The sequence below is a fragment of the Trachypithecus francoisi genome, unplaced genomic scaffold (genome assembly GCF_009764315.1).
Source record: "Trachypithecus francoisi isolate TF-2019V2 unplaced genomic scaffold, Tfra_2.0 Lachesis_group14, whole genome shotgun sequence".
In the NCBI taxonomy this organism is placed as follows: Eukaryota; Metazoa; Chordata; class Mammalia; order Primates; family Cercopithecidae; genus Trachypithecus; species Trachypithecus francoisi.
In genome coordinates this window covers 20,641,415-20,655,346 of record NW_022681459.1, presented here as the reverse complement: position 1 = coordinate 20,655,346, position 13,932 = coordinate 20,641,415, and the positions used below count along the sequence as shown (strand labels likewise).

Sequence of the window (13,932 nt, the reverse complement as noted above, 5' to 3'; positions counted from 1 at the left end):
CTCCGTCTCAAAAAAAAAAACAAAAAAAAAAAACACTTTCTCAGTATTTCTGATTTCTGAAGATGTACTAAAAATATAGCTTTGGCCGGGCGGAGTGGCTCACGCCTGTAATCCCAGCACTTTGGGAGGCTGAGGCAGGCGGATCACCAGATCAGGAGATCAAGACCATCCTGACTAAAAATACAAAAAATTAGCTGGGCATAGTGGCGGGCACCTGTAGTCCCAGCTACCCGGGGGGCTGAGGCAGTAGAATGGCGTGAACCCAGTAGGTGGAATTTGCAGTGAGCTGAGATTGTACCACTGCACTCCAGCCTGGGCCACAGAGCGAGACTCTATCTCAAATAAAAATAAAAATAAAAATAAATACATATATATAGCTTCATATATCTGGAATGAGCACTGAGCCATAAAAGGTTTTCAGCAAGTTGTAATTTATTTTGGCCTAAAAATGAGGTTTTTTTGTAAAGGAAAAATGTTTGTTCTTATGTATTGAAGAAGTGTACTTTTATGTAATGATTTTTTAAATGCCCAAAGGACTAGTTTGAAAGCTTCTTTTAAAAAGAACTCCTCTAATATGACTTTATGTGAGAAGGGATAATACCTGGTCAAATAAACTCAGTTTTTTATGGTTACTGTAAAAAGACTGTGTAAGGCAGCTCAGCACCATGCTTCTCGTAAAAGCAACTTAAATTATACACTGGGATTATCTTTTGACAGACTGCCGTTTTCTGATGTTACACAATTCAATAGCAAGCAAGTTTGAGACAATCGCAGTTTAAAAGCATGAACCATTTAACAAAAAGTGGAATAATTAAAGATAAAGCACTTCTTCCCAAAGAGAATTATCACCTAGTGAAAAATTAGGCGTTTCATCCACTGCAAGTCTCTCTTCACTCTAGCTCTCAAGCTTTGGGTGAATGTTCCTGCAAAATATATCTTCAACTTGAAAGTTCATACTCCAATAAAACAACTCCTTTTACTGAGTTTGCAGTACTGTATTTGCACTGTTTGTATTCCTCTGGGCCCTTACTGCTACTTTTGATTTCCTTTGTTACACAGATTTCGTGTTGCACTTTTTCTCCAGAGGGGTGTTGTAGAGCCTTAGTTGTATGAATAATAGCAGTGGTAGTGTCCACAGCTCAAATCCAAGCCTGTTTGGCATCACTCCTCTCCTCTCTCTGAGAGGCTTTCTTGTGCACAGGGTATGAAGCAGTTGTGGAGCACTGTGCCTTTGTCAAGATACCATCTTGTTTGATGACGTCTTTCTTTGCTGTTTTTTCTTCAAAATGTTAGTAAGCTCTGTCATGCTTCTAGCAAATTGTAAGACGAATTATTTGTTTCCACCTCATAACCTGTTGCAATAAATATTACTTCTCATACAGTTTAATATTGTTGTTTGTTGGAGAAAATGAACCATAAACATTGATTTGCTGTTCAGTTTTTAATTATTCAAGTACACACAATTAAATATGCAGTTATGTTTATAAAAGAAGAAATAGACTTGTAAAATGCTCATGTGAAGGTTATTGAAGGTTTCCCTGAAGACTGACTGGAAATGGTAGCTGTTTTTTTCTATCTCTGACTGTGCCATGAATTTTTCTTTCTTTCTTTCTTTTTTTTTAAAGACAAGATCTCACTCTGTTGCCTAGGCTGGAGTGCAGTGGTGCAATCACAGCTCACCGCACTTTCAAACGCTAGGGCTCAAGCAATCCTCTCACCTCAGCTTTCCGAGTAGCTGGGACCACAGGTGTGTGTCATCACGTCTGGTTAATTAAAAAAATGTTTTGGGAGGCCGAGGTGGGCAGATCACGAGGTCCAGGAGATGGAGACTATCCTGATTAACACGGTGAAACCCCATCTCTACTAAAAACACAAAAAAATTAGCTGGGCGTGGTGGCGAGCGCCTGTAGTTCCAGCTACTTGGTGGGCTGAGGCAAGAGAATGGTGTGAACCTGGGAGGCAGAGCTTGCAGTGAGCCAAAATCGCGCCACTGTACTCCAGCCTGGGTGACAGAGTGAGACTCCGTCTCAAAAAAAAAAAAAAAAAAGTTGTTTTTTGTAGAGACGGGGGTCTCACTATGCTGTTCGGGGTGAACTCCTAGTCTCAACATATCCACCTACCTCAGCTTCACAAACTGCTAGGATGACAGGCATGAGCCACCACGCCCAGCCCTGAATTTGTTTTTTTAGTTGTGAGCAAATCACTTAATTTTCTGTTTCCTCATTTTAAAAAAAAGAGATAATGTGGTTGGGCGTTGGGGCTCACGCCTGTACTGTAATCCCAGCAGTTTGGGAGGCCAAGGCAGGCAGATCATGAGATCAGGAGTTCGAGACCAGACTGGCCAACATACTGAAACCAAGTCTCTGCTAAAAATACAACAAATTAGGCAGGCATGGTGGTGCACGCCTATAATCCCAGCTATCCGGGAGGCTGAGGCAGGGAGAATTGCTTGAACCTGGGAGGCGGAAGTTGCAGTGAGCCAAGATTGCGCCACTGCACTCCAGCCTGGGCAACAAAGCAAGACTCTTTCTAAAAAATAATAATAAAGATAATATTAGTATCCACTCTTAGAAATATTGTGAGTTAGAAAGGACAGCATCTTTGGTAATCATCTACAAATGCATTTGATTCTCTTACTAAAGTTCTCAAGCTGTCACATAGGTTCAGTGGTCATTGAATCTGAGTGTCTTGTGTGTGTGGACCAATATTATCAGAGTATTCCATTTTATTGCTCTAAGATCCTTGTATTTCTTGTGCTGTTGCCACTGAGTAAAAGCCCAGAGGCTGTATTTTTCCATTATATATATGTGTGTACATACACAAGACATTGACTTGACATTGACTTGCATCAACATAATGAAATTGGAAGACTGAACGATTGATAATATCAAGCCATATAATTTGGCCCCTTGAGCAAGAGCCCCCAGAGGGTTTGACACGTGTGCATTGAACTCATGATGTCTACATTTTTCCCCGGTGGAAGGGTTTTCAGTAACAACATTAACTCAGGAGCTTTTGTTTTCATTGTTCTTTTTTATGGAGTCCTTTTTACAGTGTCTCACTCTTGCCCAGGCTGGAATGCTGTGGCGTGATTATAGCTCACTACTGCCTTGAACTCCTTGGCTCAAGTAGTCCTCCCCTCAGCCTACTGAGTAGGTAGGACTATAGGTGTGCACCACCACACTCAGCTCTCCTTTTTAGATTTAATTGCACCTTTCCCAAGTTGTTTGTAGAACACTGGTGCCCCTGAAGGTGTACTTGAGAAAAGGTGTGTGTGTCAAAGAATCTTGGGAAACCTGGGCTGAACTAGGTCTAAACATGTTTTTTCTTTACTTCTTGATTTTTTTTTTTTTTTTTTTTTTTTTCAGAGGGAGTTTTGCTCTTGTTGCCCAGGCTGGAGTGCAGTGGTGCGATCTCGGCTCACTGCAGCCTCTGTCTCCTGGGTTCAAGTGATTCTTGTGCCTCAGCCTCCCAAGTAGCTGGGGTTATAGGTGTGCACCATCATACCCAGCTAATTTTTGTAGTTCTAGTAGACACATGGTTTTACCACGTTGGTCTCAAATTTCTGACCTCAGGTGATCCACCCACCTCGGCCTCCCAAAGTACTGGGATTAGAGGAGTGAGCCACTGCACCCCGCCTTCTTGCTTAGTTTTTTTTTTAGAGAGCCGTCTTGGCTGTATTGCCCAGGCTGGCCTTGAACTCCTGAGCTCAAGTGATCCTCCTGCCTCAGCCTCCTGAATAGCTGGGACTAGAGGTGCAAGCCACCACACTAGGCCCCAAAACACCTTTTTAAAATTCTGTAACGTTCTTTACTTAGAGGTTTTTTTTGTTTGTTTTTTTAAGTGTGCATTATATGTCTTTAGGAAGAAGGTGTCAATTATATGGTGTTTTCTGTTATTGAGACTTGGAAATTTATCTCCTGGAACATGTTGAAAAATGTAATTTGGGGCCAGGCCTGTACTCCCAGTACTTTGGGAGGCCGAGGCAGGCAGATTACTTGAGGAATCAGGAGTTCGAGATCAGCCTGGCCAACATGGTGAAACCCGTCTCTACTAAAAATACAAAAAATTAGCTAAGTGTGGTGGCACATGCCTGTAATCCCAGCTACTTGGAAGGCTGAGGCAGGAGAATTGCTTGAACCCAGGAGGCAGAGGCTGCAGTGAGCTGAGATCACGCCACTGTACTCCAGTGTGGGCAACAGAGCAAGACTCTGTTTCAAAAAAAAAAAAAAAAGCAAGAAAGAAAAATGTAATTTGGGGAAACTGCTGCTATGGTGGCTTTAGAATAGAACACAGAGAATTAACAAAAGGAGAGGAAAATGTTTAGGTGTGGGCATGGCTGACTTTGGGAAAAGCCTGTGGCCAGCTTGATTATGTGGAATAAAAATGGTGGGAGGAGGGCACAGTAGGAAGAATTCTTCCAGTTGAGTTGTTACTAGATGATTCTGGTGTGGGCACTGGGATTCTTGGAGGCCTATGGATTTAAGTTTAGGTTGGTTTACTTCTCCCTTATTCCCTTATTCTGGCACTGCCACTTATTAGCTATGTGACTGTAAGACTGTTTCCCTGTCTGTAAGTTATGAGAATTAATCTGAGGAAAAGCTTAACATAGTTCTGGAAATAGTAAGTGATCCACACACGTAGGCTATTTTTTTCTTTTTTTGAGACGGAGCCTCACTCTGTCATCCAGGCTGGAGTGCAGTGGCTCACTGCAACCTCAGCCTCCTGGGTTCAAGCCATTCTCATGCCTCGGCCTCCCAAGTAACTGGGATTATAGGCACGTGCCACCACGCCCAGCTAATTGTTTTTGTATTTTTAGTAGAGATGGGGTTTTGCCATGTTGGCCAGGCTGGTCTCGAACTCCTGACCTCAAGAGATCCGCCAGCCTCAGCCTCCCAAAGTGCAGGGAATTACAGGCACCGCGCCCGGCATTTCTTATGACTTGAAGGGATGTTTCCTTTCTCCTCTGATGACTTTTTAGCTTTTTGCCACAAGGTGGCATGCCATGCTAAGAAAAACAAGACTTCCAAGTTTAGAGCCTGCCAGAGGTTTTTTTTGTAGCACTTTTATCGCAGCTTAAGTAATTTTACATAGGGTTTTGGATAACAGTAAATGCCTCTTCAATTCTTTTAGTTGCAGCAAATAGGATATTTTAAATTTCTTTGAGTAAGTATGGCAGGACAGGCTGCCTAGACCCTCATGGATTATGCCACTGTAGAGAGCGCTGGGGTCTTTGATTTGGGGAGCATGTTGACCTCTTCCCCACCCCAGAGATCTAGACATAAAACCAGAGAGCTCTCCAAAAAGGATGTGAATTGTGCTCTTTTCCAGCAGCAGTTTCTGGTTTTTTTGTTTGTTTTGTTTTTTTGGTTTTTGAGACTGGGTCTCACTCTGTCACCCTCTGCCTCCCAGGCTCAAGCAATCCTCCCACCTCAGCCTTCCAAGTAGCTCAGACTACAGGTGCATGCCACTACATCCTGGCAAATTGTTAATGTTTTGTAAAGATGGGGTTTCACTATGTTACCCAGGCTGGTCTCGAACTCCTGGGCTCAAAGGATCTGCCTACCTCAGCCTCCTAAAGTGCTGGGATTACAGGTATGAGCCACTGTACCCAGCCAGCAGTTTATTTTCTTTCTTTTCTTTCCTTTCTTTCTTTTCTTTCCTTTCTTTTCTTTCTTTCTTTCAAGATGGAGTCTCACTATTTTACCCAGGCTGGAGTGCAGTGGCTTTCACAGGCATGATCATTGCACACTTCGACCTGGAACTGCTGAGCTCAAGTGACCCTCCAGCCTCAGCCTCCCAAGTAGCTGGGAGTATAGTACAGGTCTGTACTCCAACAGTTTCTACTCCTGGTGCCAAAATCATGATTCAGTATGATAGATGTACTTCCCTCCCACCATGGAAGTTGTGAGTTTAGAAATTAACTTTTTTTTTTTTTTTTTTCTGAGACAAGGTCTGGCTCTGTCACTCAGGCTGGAGTGCAGTGGTGTGAGCTCGGCTCACTGCAACCTCTGCCTGCTGGGCTCAAGAGATCCTCTCACCTCAGCCTCCTGAGTAGCTTGGACTACAGACGCATGCCTCCATGCCTGGCTAATTGTATTTTTTGTAGAGACAGGGTTTCACCATGTTGCCCAGATTGGTCTGGAGCTCCTGAGCTCAAGTGATCTGCTCACCTCAACCTCCCAGAGTGCTAGGATTACAGGCATGAGCCACCGCACCCAGCCTGAGATTAACTTTTTATGCTGAAATTACATCAGACTTACCAGGAGAGTAACAAAAATAGCACAAAGAGGCCAGGCATGGTGACTCACGCCTATAATCCCAGTGCTTTGGGAGGCCAAGGTGGGCAGATCACCTGAGATCAGGAGTTCAAGACCAGCTTGGCCAACATGGTGAAATCTCATCTCTACTAAAACTACAAAAATTAGCCAGGCGTAGTGGCAGTTGCCTACAATCCCAGCTACTTGGGAGGCTGAGGTAGGAGAATCACTTGAATCCAGGAGGTGGAAGTTGCAGTGAGCCAAGACCCCGCCATTGCACTCCAGCCTGGGCAACAGAGTGAAACTCCGTCAACATACACACACAAACACAAAGAATTCCTGTATAACCTTCAGATTCCCAAAAGTTAACATTTTACTACATTTGCTTTGGTCTGTTATTTTAAATGTTTGGCAGCATGTTGCAGATGTGATGCCTGTTTACTTACCTTTGAATACTGTGTATATTCCCCCCAAACATAACTGCAATACAATACCAAAGTCAGAAAATTAATATGGATACAGTACTTTGTGCCTTATTCAGATTTTTCAGATTACCCCTGTAAGGTACTTTAAAGAAAAAAAACCTCTATTTTTCCGTGGCAGGATCCAGCCCATGATCACACATTGCATTTAGTTGTCATATCCCTGCAGTGTCTCTTGTATTTGGAATGGTTCTTCAGTCTTTGTCTTCTGTGACTAGGCATTTGGAACGTGAGTGGCTTACGTATCAGGGCTACTAGCAGTTGCTATGTGCCTTTGTGTTCTGTTTAGGTCAACAGCACCGGTGGGGTTGTGCAGTGCACAGCCTACAGGAATGTACTCACAGACCCGACTACTGATGCTCCACATATTTTAGTAATAGCCTGGGGCTGGCCACTTGAGAAGTGTCTGGATCTGGAGGACACTTGAAGGTACTCACAGTTGTACTAAGGGTCACAGCAAAATTTCAGAAAGGAAACAGTCAAGAAACACATTAGTTTGATTGATTAATTGAATTTTATGTCAGGCAAAATTTTGTACCTGCCCATCTCCAAAGACCTCAGGGTCCTACCTGGACTTACCATCTCTTTAAGGGTTTGACCCTTTCTTAGGCTTTTCAGGTACAAAAATACTTTTATTGCCCACAGAGAATAGATCAGATATTTTTATTCACCTGAATGCAGAAATGAAACGAGTTGAATTAATACTTAACAGTTACTATGCATTGTTACTCATACCACTATTTAATTTCAAGGAAAATCATTAATATCATATGTTGTGGTTTTTTGTTTTTGGTTTTGTTTTGAGACAGAGTCTCTCTCTGTTTGCCTAGGCTGGAGCGCAGTGGCACGATCTTGGCTCACTGCAACCTCTGCCTCCCAGGTTCAAGCAATTCTTACGCCTCAACCTCCTGAGTAGCTGGAGCTACAGGCGTGCGCCACCATGCCTGGCTAATTTTTGCATTTTTAGCAGAGATGGGGTTTCTCCATGTTGGCCAGGCTGGTCTCAAACTCCTGACCTCGAGTGATCTGCCTGCTTCGGCCTCCCAAAGTGCTGGGATTACAGGCGTGAGCCAGCTGTGTCTGGCCACATATCATTTGATGTTTATGTTGTAGCTGGGTATATGGATGTAAAGTAACCCTGAGGATCTGCCTCCCCCATCTTTTTCTGATAACTGAGGGGCCCAGAGAAGCTCATGCTGCCTATATTTCTACAATGGGATGAATTTTTAGGCTATCATTTTTTAGGAATGTCTAGGTGTCATTCCTAGATCATCTTCCTAGAGCATTGGCAAGTTGCCCTGACCAGAGTCCTCTCCTTAGCAACGGGCAGCTCTGAGGCCCCAGGTCCCAAGTACCCACTCTGACCAGTTTCCATACCCTCCCAAGCGTAGCCGGCTGTTTTCCCTCCCCACAGACTGGAGACAAGGAGGAAGACTCACTCATTTCATTCCCATGGGACAGTCCTTGAGTCTCAAGGGAGCCTGGGAGCGGCAGTGAAGGGCAGGGAGGCGTGACTGCATCTCTGGAAAATGCTGGGGTGGAGTCTCACTTCTTACCAAACAGAAGGACAGCTGGGGATGTTCTCATCTCAAATAGAGACTATTTGGCAAACAGCAAATATATTTCGAAGGGCTCTGGGCGCCTCAGAGATGTGACTGCGTAGTGTGGAAGTTGTCAGAATCAAAACGGATTCACTTGTGCTTAAAACAAACAAAAAACCCTGACAAATAGAACTGGGGAAGGCCAGGAAGGATTTTCATGTATAAATGCTTGATAACAAAAATGATCACAAGGCCAGGTGTGGTGGCTCATGCCTGTAATCCCAGCACTTTGGGAGGCCGAGGCAGGCGGATCACTTGAGGTCAGGAGTTCGAGGCCAGCCTGGGCAACATGGCGAAATCCCATGTCTACTAAAAATACAAAAAATTAGCCGGGCATGGTGGCGGGTGCCTGTAGTCCCAGCTACTAAGGAGGTTGACACAGGAGAATTTCTTGAATCTGGGAAGTAGAGGTTGCAGTGAGCTGTGATTGCATCACTGCACTCCAGCCTGGGAGACAGAGCAAGACTCCGTCTCTAAATAAATAAATAAAAATGATCACAAAAGACTGCAAAAATCTTAACCTTCCACAAAGCCCTTCACAGCCTTACACAAAAAACACTTTTATGAGGACATCTGCCCAGCAACTGCCTGTCTAACCTTGGAATGGCATCACCCTTGCTATTGATCCTTATAGCCAAGGATAATTATCTTAATGATCTTATCCTCATTTTTCCTTTAAGAACCTTTGTTTTTCTTCACCTGCCTAAATATGCACATAGTTTACTCTGGCACACGTATTCCCCTCGTAGTACCCTATTCCCAAATCAGTATCGTTTCCTCTCAGAGAGCCTCTCTGTTTGTTGTGGCGCTTCAAAGACATCGTGACCATAGTGACTATACAGGCTTCTTTAAATGTTATGTACCAAGAAGTCCTTTTTTTTTTTTTTTTTTTTTTTTGACAGATTCTTGCTCTGTTGTCCAGGTTGGAGTGCAGTGGTGCCATCTTGGCTCACTGCAACTTCCACCTTGTGGGTTCAACCGATTCTCCTGCCTCAGCCTCATGAGTAGCTCGGATTACAGGCACCTGCCACTGAGCTGGGCTGATTTTTGTATTTTTAGTAGAGACGGGGTTTCACTGTGTTGGCCAGACTGGTCTTGAACTCCTGACCTCAGGTGATCTGCTCACCTGAGCCTCCCCAAATGCTGTGATTATAGGTGTGAGTCACCATGCCTGGCCAGAGGTCCATTTTATGTGATTTAAACACTATGGACAGAGACATGATTTTATTTTTATATTATTATTTTTTGAGACAGAGTCTCGCTCTGTCACCCAGGTAGAGGGCAGTGGTACAATCTCGGCTCACTGCAACCTCTGCCTCCCAGGTTCAAGCGATTCTCCTGCCTCAGCCTCCTGGGTAGCTGGAATTACAGGCATGCACCACCACACCCGGCTAATTTTTGTATTTTTAATAGAGACAGGGTTTCACCATGTTGGTCAGGCTGGTCTCAAACTCCTGACCTCGTGATCCCTCCTCCCTCAGCCTCCCAAAGGGCTGGGATTACAAGCGTGAGCCACCGCACTGGTCTATTTTATTTTATTATTATTTTTGAGACAAGAGTCTTGCTCTGTTGACAGGCGTGCAGTGGCACGATCTCTGCTCACTGCAACCTCTGCCTTCCAGGTTCAAGCAATTCTCCTGCCTCAGTTTCCCAAGTAGCTGGGACTAGAGGCACATGCCGCCACGCCCGGCTATTTTTATTTTTTTTTTTTGTATTTTAGTAGAGACGAGATTTCACCATGTTGCCCAGGCTGGTCTCGAACTCCTGAGCTCAGGCAATCCACCCTCCTCGGCCTCCCAAAGTGCTAGGATTACAGGCATGAACCACCGCGCCTGGCCAGAGATGTGGTTTTAAAAGATATAAATGTCACAGAGGCAAATGACCCAAGCCTTGGCCTTGTGTAAGTATTAATCCCATCAATTAGTCGTTTATTTTACTAAGGATAATGAGGCATTTCATTTCAGAAAATACTATTTAAGGCTGAGCACAGTGGCTCACATCTATAATCCCAGCACTTTGGGAGGCTGAGGTGGGCGGATCACCTGAGGTGAGAGGTTTGAGACCAGCCTGACCAACATGGTGAAACCCCATCTCTACTAAAAATACAAAAATTAGCTGGGCATGGTGGCGAGCATCTGTAATCCCAGCTACTCTGGAGGCTGAGGCACAAAAATCGCTTGAACCCGGAAGGCGGAGGTTGCAGTGAACTGAGATCGTGCCACTGCGCTCCAGCCTGGGCAACAGGGTGAGACTCTGTCTCTGAATAAATAAATAAGTAAACGCAGTGGCACAGATGCACTTACTCTAACAGAGTTGATCTGCCCTCTATCCTGCTGGGCTCAAACTCTCCTGTTCTCTTTCTGCTATGGATGTATCCTCCACTCCTCGCTGGGCGCCATCCTGCTGCCCAGCAGAAGCAGCTCGTCTCCAATTTCCTGAACGGTCTAAGGTAAGTCTTTACAATTCCTGTCTACAACCTCTTCCTCCAAACTTGTCTACTTAAGGTGCACCTAATGCGTACAACAGATGCTTCACAGGGAGACTTGCATGCATGGGGTGGGAGTGGGCCTTGTTTTTTCTAACTCTTGCCACCGCAGACAGCATGGTACACAATACTTAGAGAGTTAGCCACTTTCTCCGGATGCGCTGGCTCACGCCTGGAATCTCAACCTTTGGGAGGCCAGCGCAGGTAGATCACGAGGCCAGGAGTTCGAGAACAGCCTGGCCAATATGGTGAAACCTCATCTCTACTAAAAATACAAAAATTAGCCGGGCATAGTGGCGCACGCCTGTAATGCCAGCTATTCAGGAGTCTGAGGCAGGAGAATTGCTTGAACCTGGGAGGTGGAGGTTGTAGTGAGCCAAGATCGTGCCACTGCACTCCAGCCTGGGCGAGAGTGGGACTGTCTCAAAAAAAAAAAAAAAAAAAAAGCCACTTTCTTACCAGCAGTACAGGGCCCCAACAGAGGAAGAGAAGGTGGCTCCATCGACTAGTGCTAGAAGCTGCATAAAGCTCCAGTCAGTGTCTCCTCTTCCCATTGTCAAGACAGGGCTGCTGCTAGGGCTTGTTCCTAAAGCAGCATGATGGCAGCTGTGGCCCTCTTTGTGGGAGATGGGATGAATCTACACATCCATTTCCCAAATGGGAAGAGTTATAGGAATGGATTTTTATGTTTTATTTATTTTTATTCTTATTAAGACAGTCTCGCTCTGTCACCAGCCTGGAGTACAGTGGTGCAACCTCGGCTCACTGCAACCTCCGCCTCCTGGGTTCAAGCAATTCTCCTGCCTCAGCCTCCCAAGAAGCTGGGACTACAGGTGCGCACCACCACACCCAGCTAATTTTTGTATTTTTATTAGAGACGGGGTTTCACCATGTTGGTCAGGATGGTCTCAATCTCTTGACCTTGTTATCCACCTGCCTTGGCCTCCCAAAGTGCTGGAAATACAGGTATGAGCCACCATGCCTGGCCCATTTTTTATTTTTTTTGAGATGGAGTCTCACTCTGTTGCTCAGGCTGAAGTGCAGTGGCACAATCTCAGCTCACTGCAACCTGCCAGGCTCAAGCAATTCCCCTGCCTCAGCCTCCCGTGTAGCTGGGATTACAGGCGCCTGCCACCACACAGCTAATTTTTGTGCTTTTAGTAGAGATGAGGTTTCACCATGTTGGCCAAGCTGGTCTCGAATACCTGACCTCAGGTGATCCACCCGCCTCGGCCTCCCAAAGTGCTGGGATTACAGGTGTGAGCCACTGCGCCCAGCCTATAAATGGATTTTAAATACGTAACCTTTGAACAACAGAGCTCAACAATACTGACAGATGACTTGCGTGCTCAGTGGCTACTACTACTATTGATTAATCAGTTAATTATCTTTATTGCCCACAAATGCCTGCCTTGGTCAACACAGTGTGACTTGTCACATATAAATGAAGTGCTCATGTGCCTTCTGCAAATCCCCCTTGTAACTTTTATATTTTTGAGACAGGATCTCTCTTGCTCTGTTGCCAAGGCTGGAATGTAGTGGTGCAATCATTGCTCACTGCAACCTTGAACTCCTAGGCTCAAATGATCCTCTGGTCTCAGCCTCCTGAGTAGCTAGGACTACAGGTGTGCACCATCACGACTAGCTAATTTTTTATTTTTTGTGAAAACAAGGTCTCACTATGTTGCCCAGGCTGTTCCCAAACTCCTGGCCTCAAGCGATCCTCCCATCTTGACCTCCCAAAGTGCTGGGATTACAGGCATGAGCCACCATGCCCAGCTTTTTTTTTTTTTTTTTTTTTTTTTTTTTTTTTTTAAGATAGGGTCTCACTCTGTCTCCCACGCTGGAGTGCAGTGGCATCATTTTGGCTCATGGTAACCTCTGCTTCCCAGGCTAAAGGCATCCTCCCACTTTAGCCTCCCAAGTAGCTAGGACTACAGGTACATGTCATCACAGCTGGCTAAGTTTTATATTTTTCATAGAGACCGGGGTTTCGCCATGTTGCCCAGGCTGGTCTAGAACTCCTGGCCTCAAGTGATCCACCCACCTCAGCCTCCCAAAGTGTTGGGATTACAGGCGTGAGCCACTGCACTTGGCCCCGGCCTCCTTTATAACCTTTGGAGGATCAAGTAACATCCACAGGAAGTGTTTGCTGAGTTCCCGTGAGGCCTCTGTAGCTCTAGCAGGTGTTATTTAAGAAAAAACAAGTTTAGATTAATTTTAAAAAGTTGAAACTCTGCAGAAAATAGGCTACAATAAAGAAAAGACTTCACATAGACTTAAAAAAATGCACTATACAGTCTTTTATTTCTAGTTTAAAAACAAAATCTTAAATTACTAGGAGTATATTTACAGGATTAATTACATTTTAAGCCAGCACACCATGGACGTACATGAAGGGCCACTCAGTGTCCCTCACTGGGACAGGCTGGGACAGGTTGTGTGACCTGCCCGAGGGGCTCCGGCTCATTTGCTGAAGTTGAGAAGAAGACCAGGTCTTCTGACTGCTCAGGCCAAACAACAATGAAAAAAGTAGCAGAGATGTGTCACATCCATTTTGCTAACAAGCAATTACATGCCTTTTTAGTGTTTAAGAGAAGCCTTAATTTTCCTGGGATATCTCCATAGAATCATTCTAAAAACTTGTTTGATTTTGAAAATTCTTCAAGAAAAAAAAAAAAAGCTTGTCACCCCCATGAGACCCACTGTCTCTCACAAGGCAGGGACAGGCCTTTTAGAGGCAGGAAAAGGGAATACTGGTGTCTGGGAAGTCCAGACAGAACTCCAGCAGCTCCACTGGTTCGACGATCTCTTCCAGGGGGCCAGTGGGCTAGACCCATGCTTTGGTTCAAAGTGTTTGGAGAACATCTTCTTGCTCCTTTTCTGGAAAGGAAATGATGGACACAGAGTCCCAGACATCATCCTTTGGTGAGCTGTCCTTGTCCAAGGCCTCTAAGATGGGCTGAGTTGGGTCCTTTAAATACTTGGGGAGATTGGAAAGCAAAATTGTAATGAGTTTACCAGTTCAATACACCAGACCTCTGAACTTTAGTTTTTGTTGTTGTGTTTTTTAAATTCTGTTTTGTTTGAGACGGAGTCTCACT

General features: G+C 44.8%; 1 protein-coding gene across 2 annotated transcripts in view; it reads right to left on the bottom strand.

Annotated features, from left to right (window-relative positions):
* Positions 1–13,102: 13,102 nt before the first annotated feature.
* IFNGR2 (interferon gamma receptor 2) overlaps positions 13,103–13,932 on the bottom strand; it is a 37,976-nt gene continuing 37,146 nt past the window's right edge. For both annotated transcript variants that reach the window (XM_033232360.1, XM_033232359.1), the window contains exon 7: positions 13,103–13,811. In XM_033232360.1, coding sequence (XP_033088251.1) covers positions 13,677–13,811 — 135 coding nt within the window. In that variant the 3' untranslated portion in view covers positions 13,103–13,676. The remainder of the gene's footprint in view (positions 13,812–13,932) is intronic.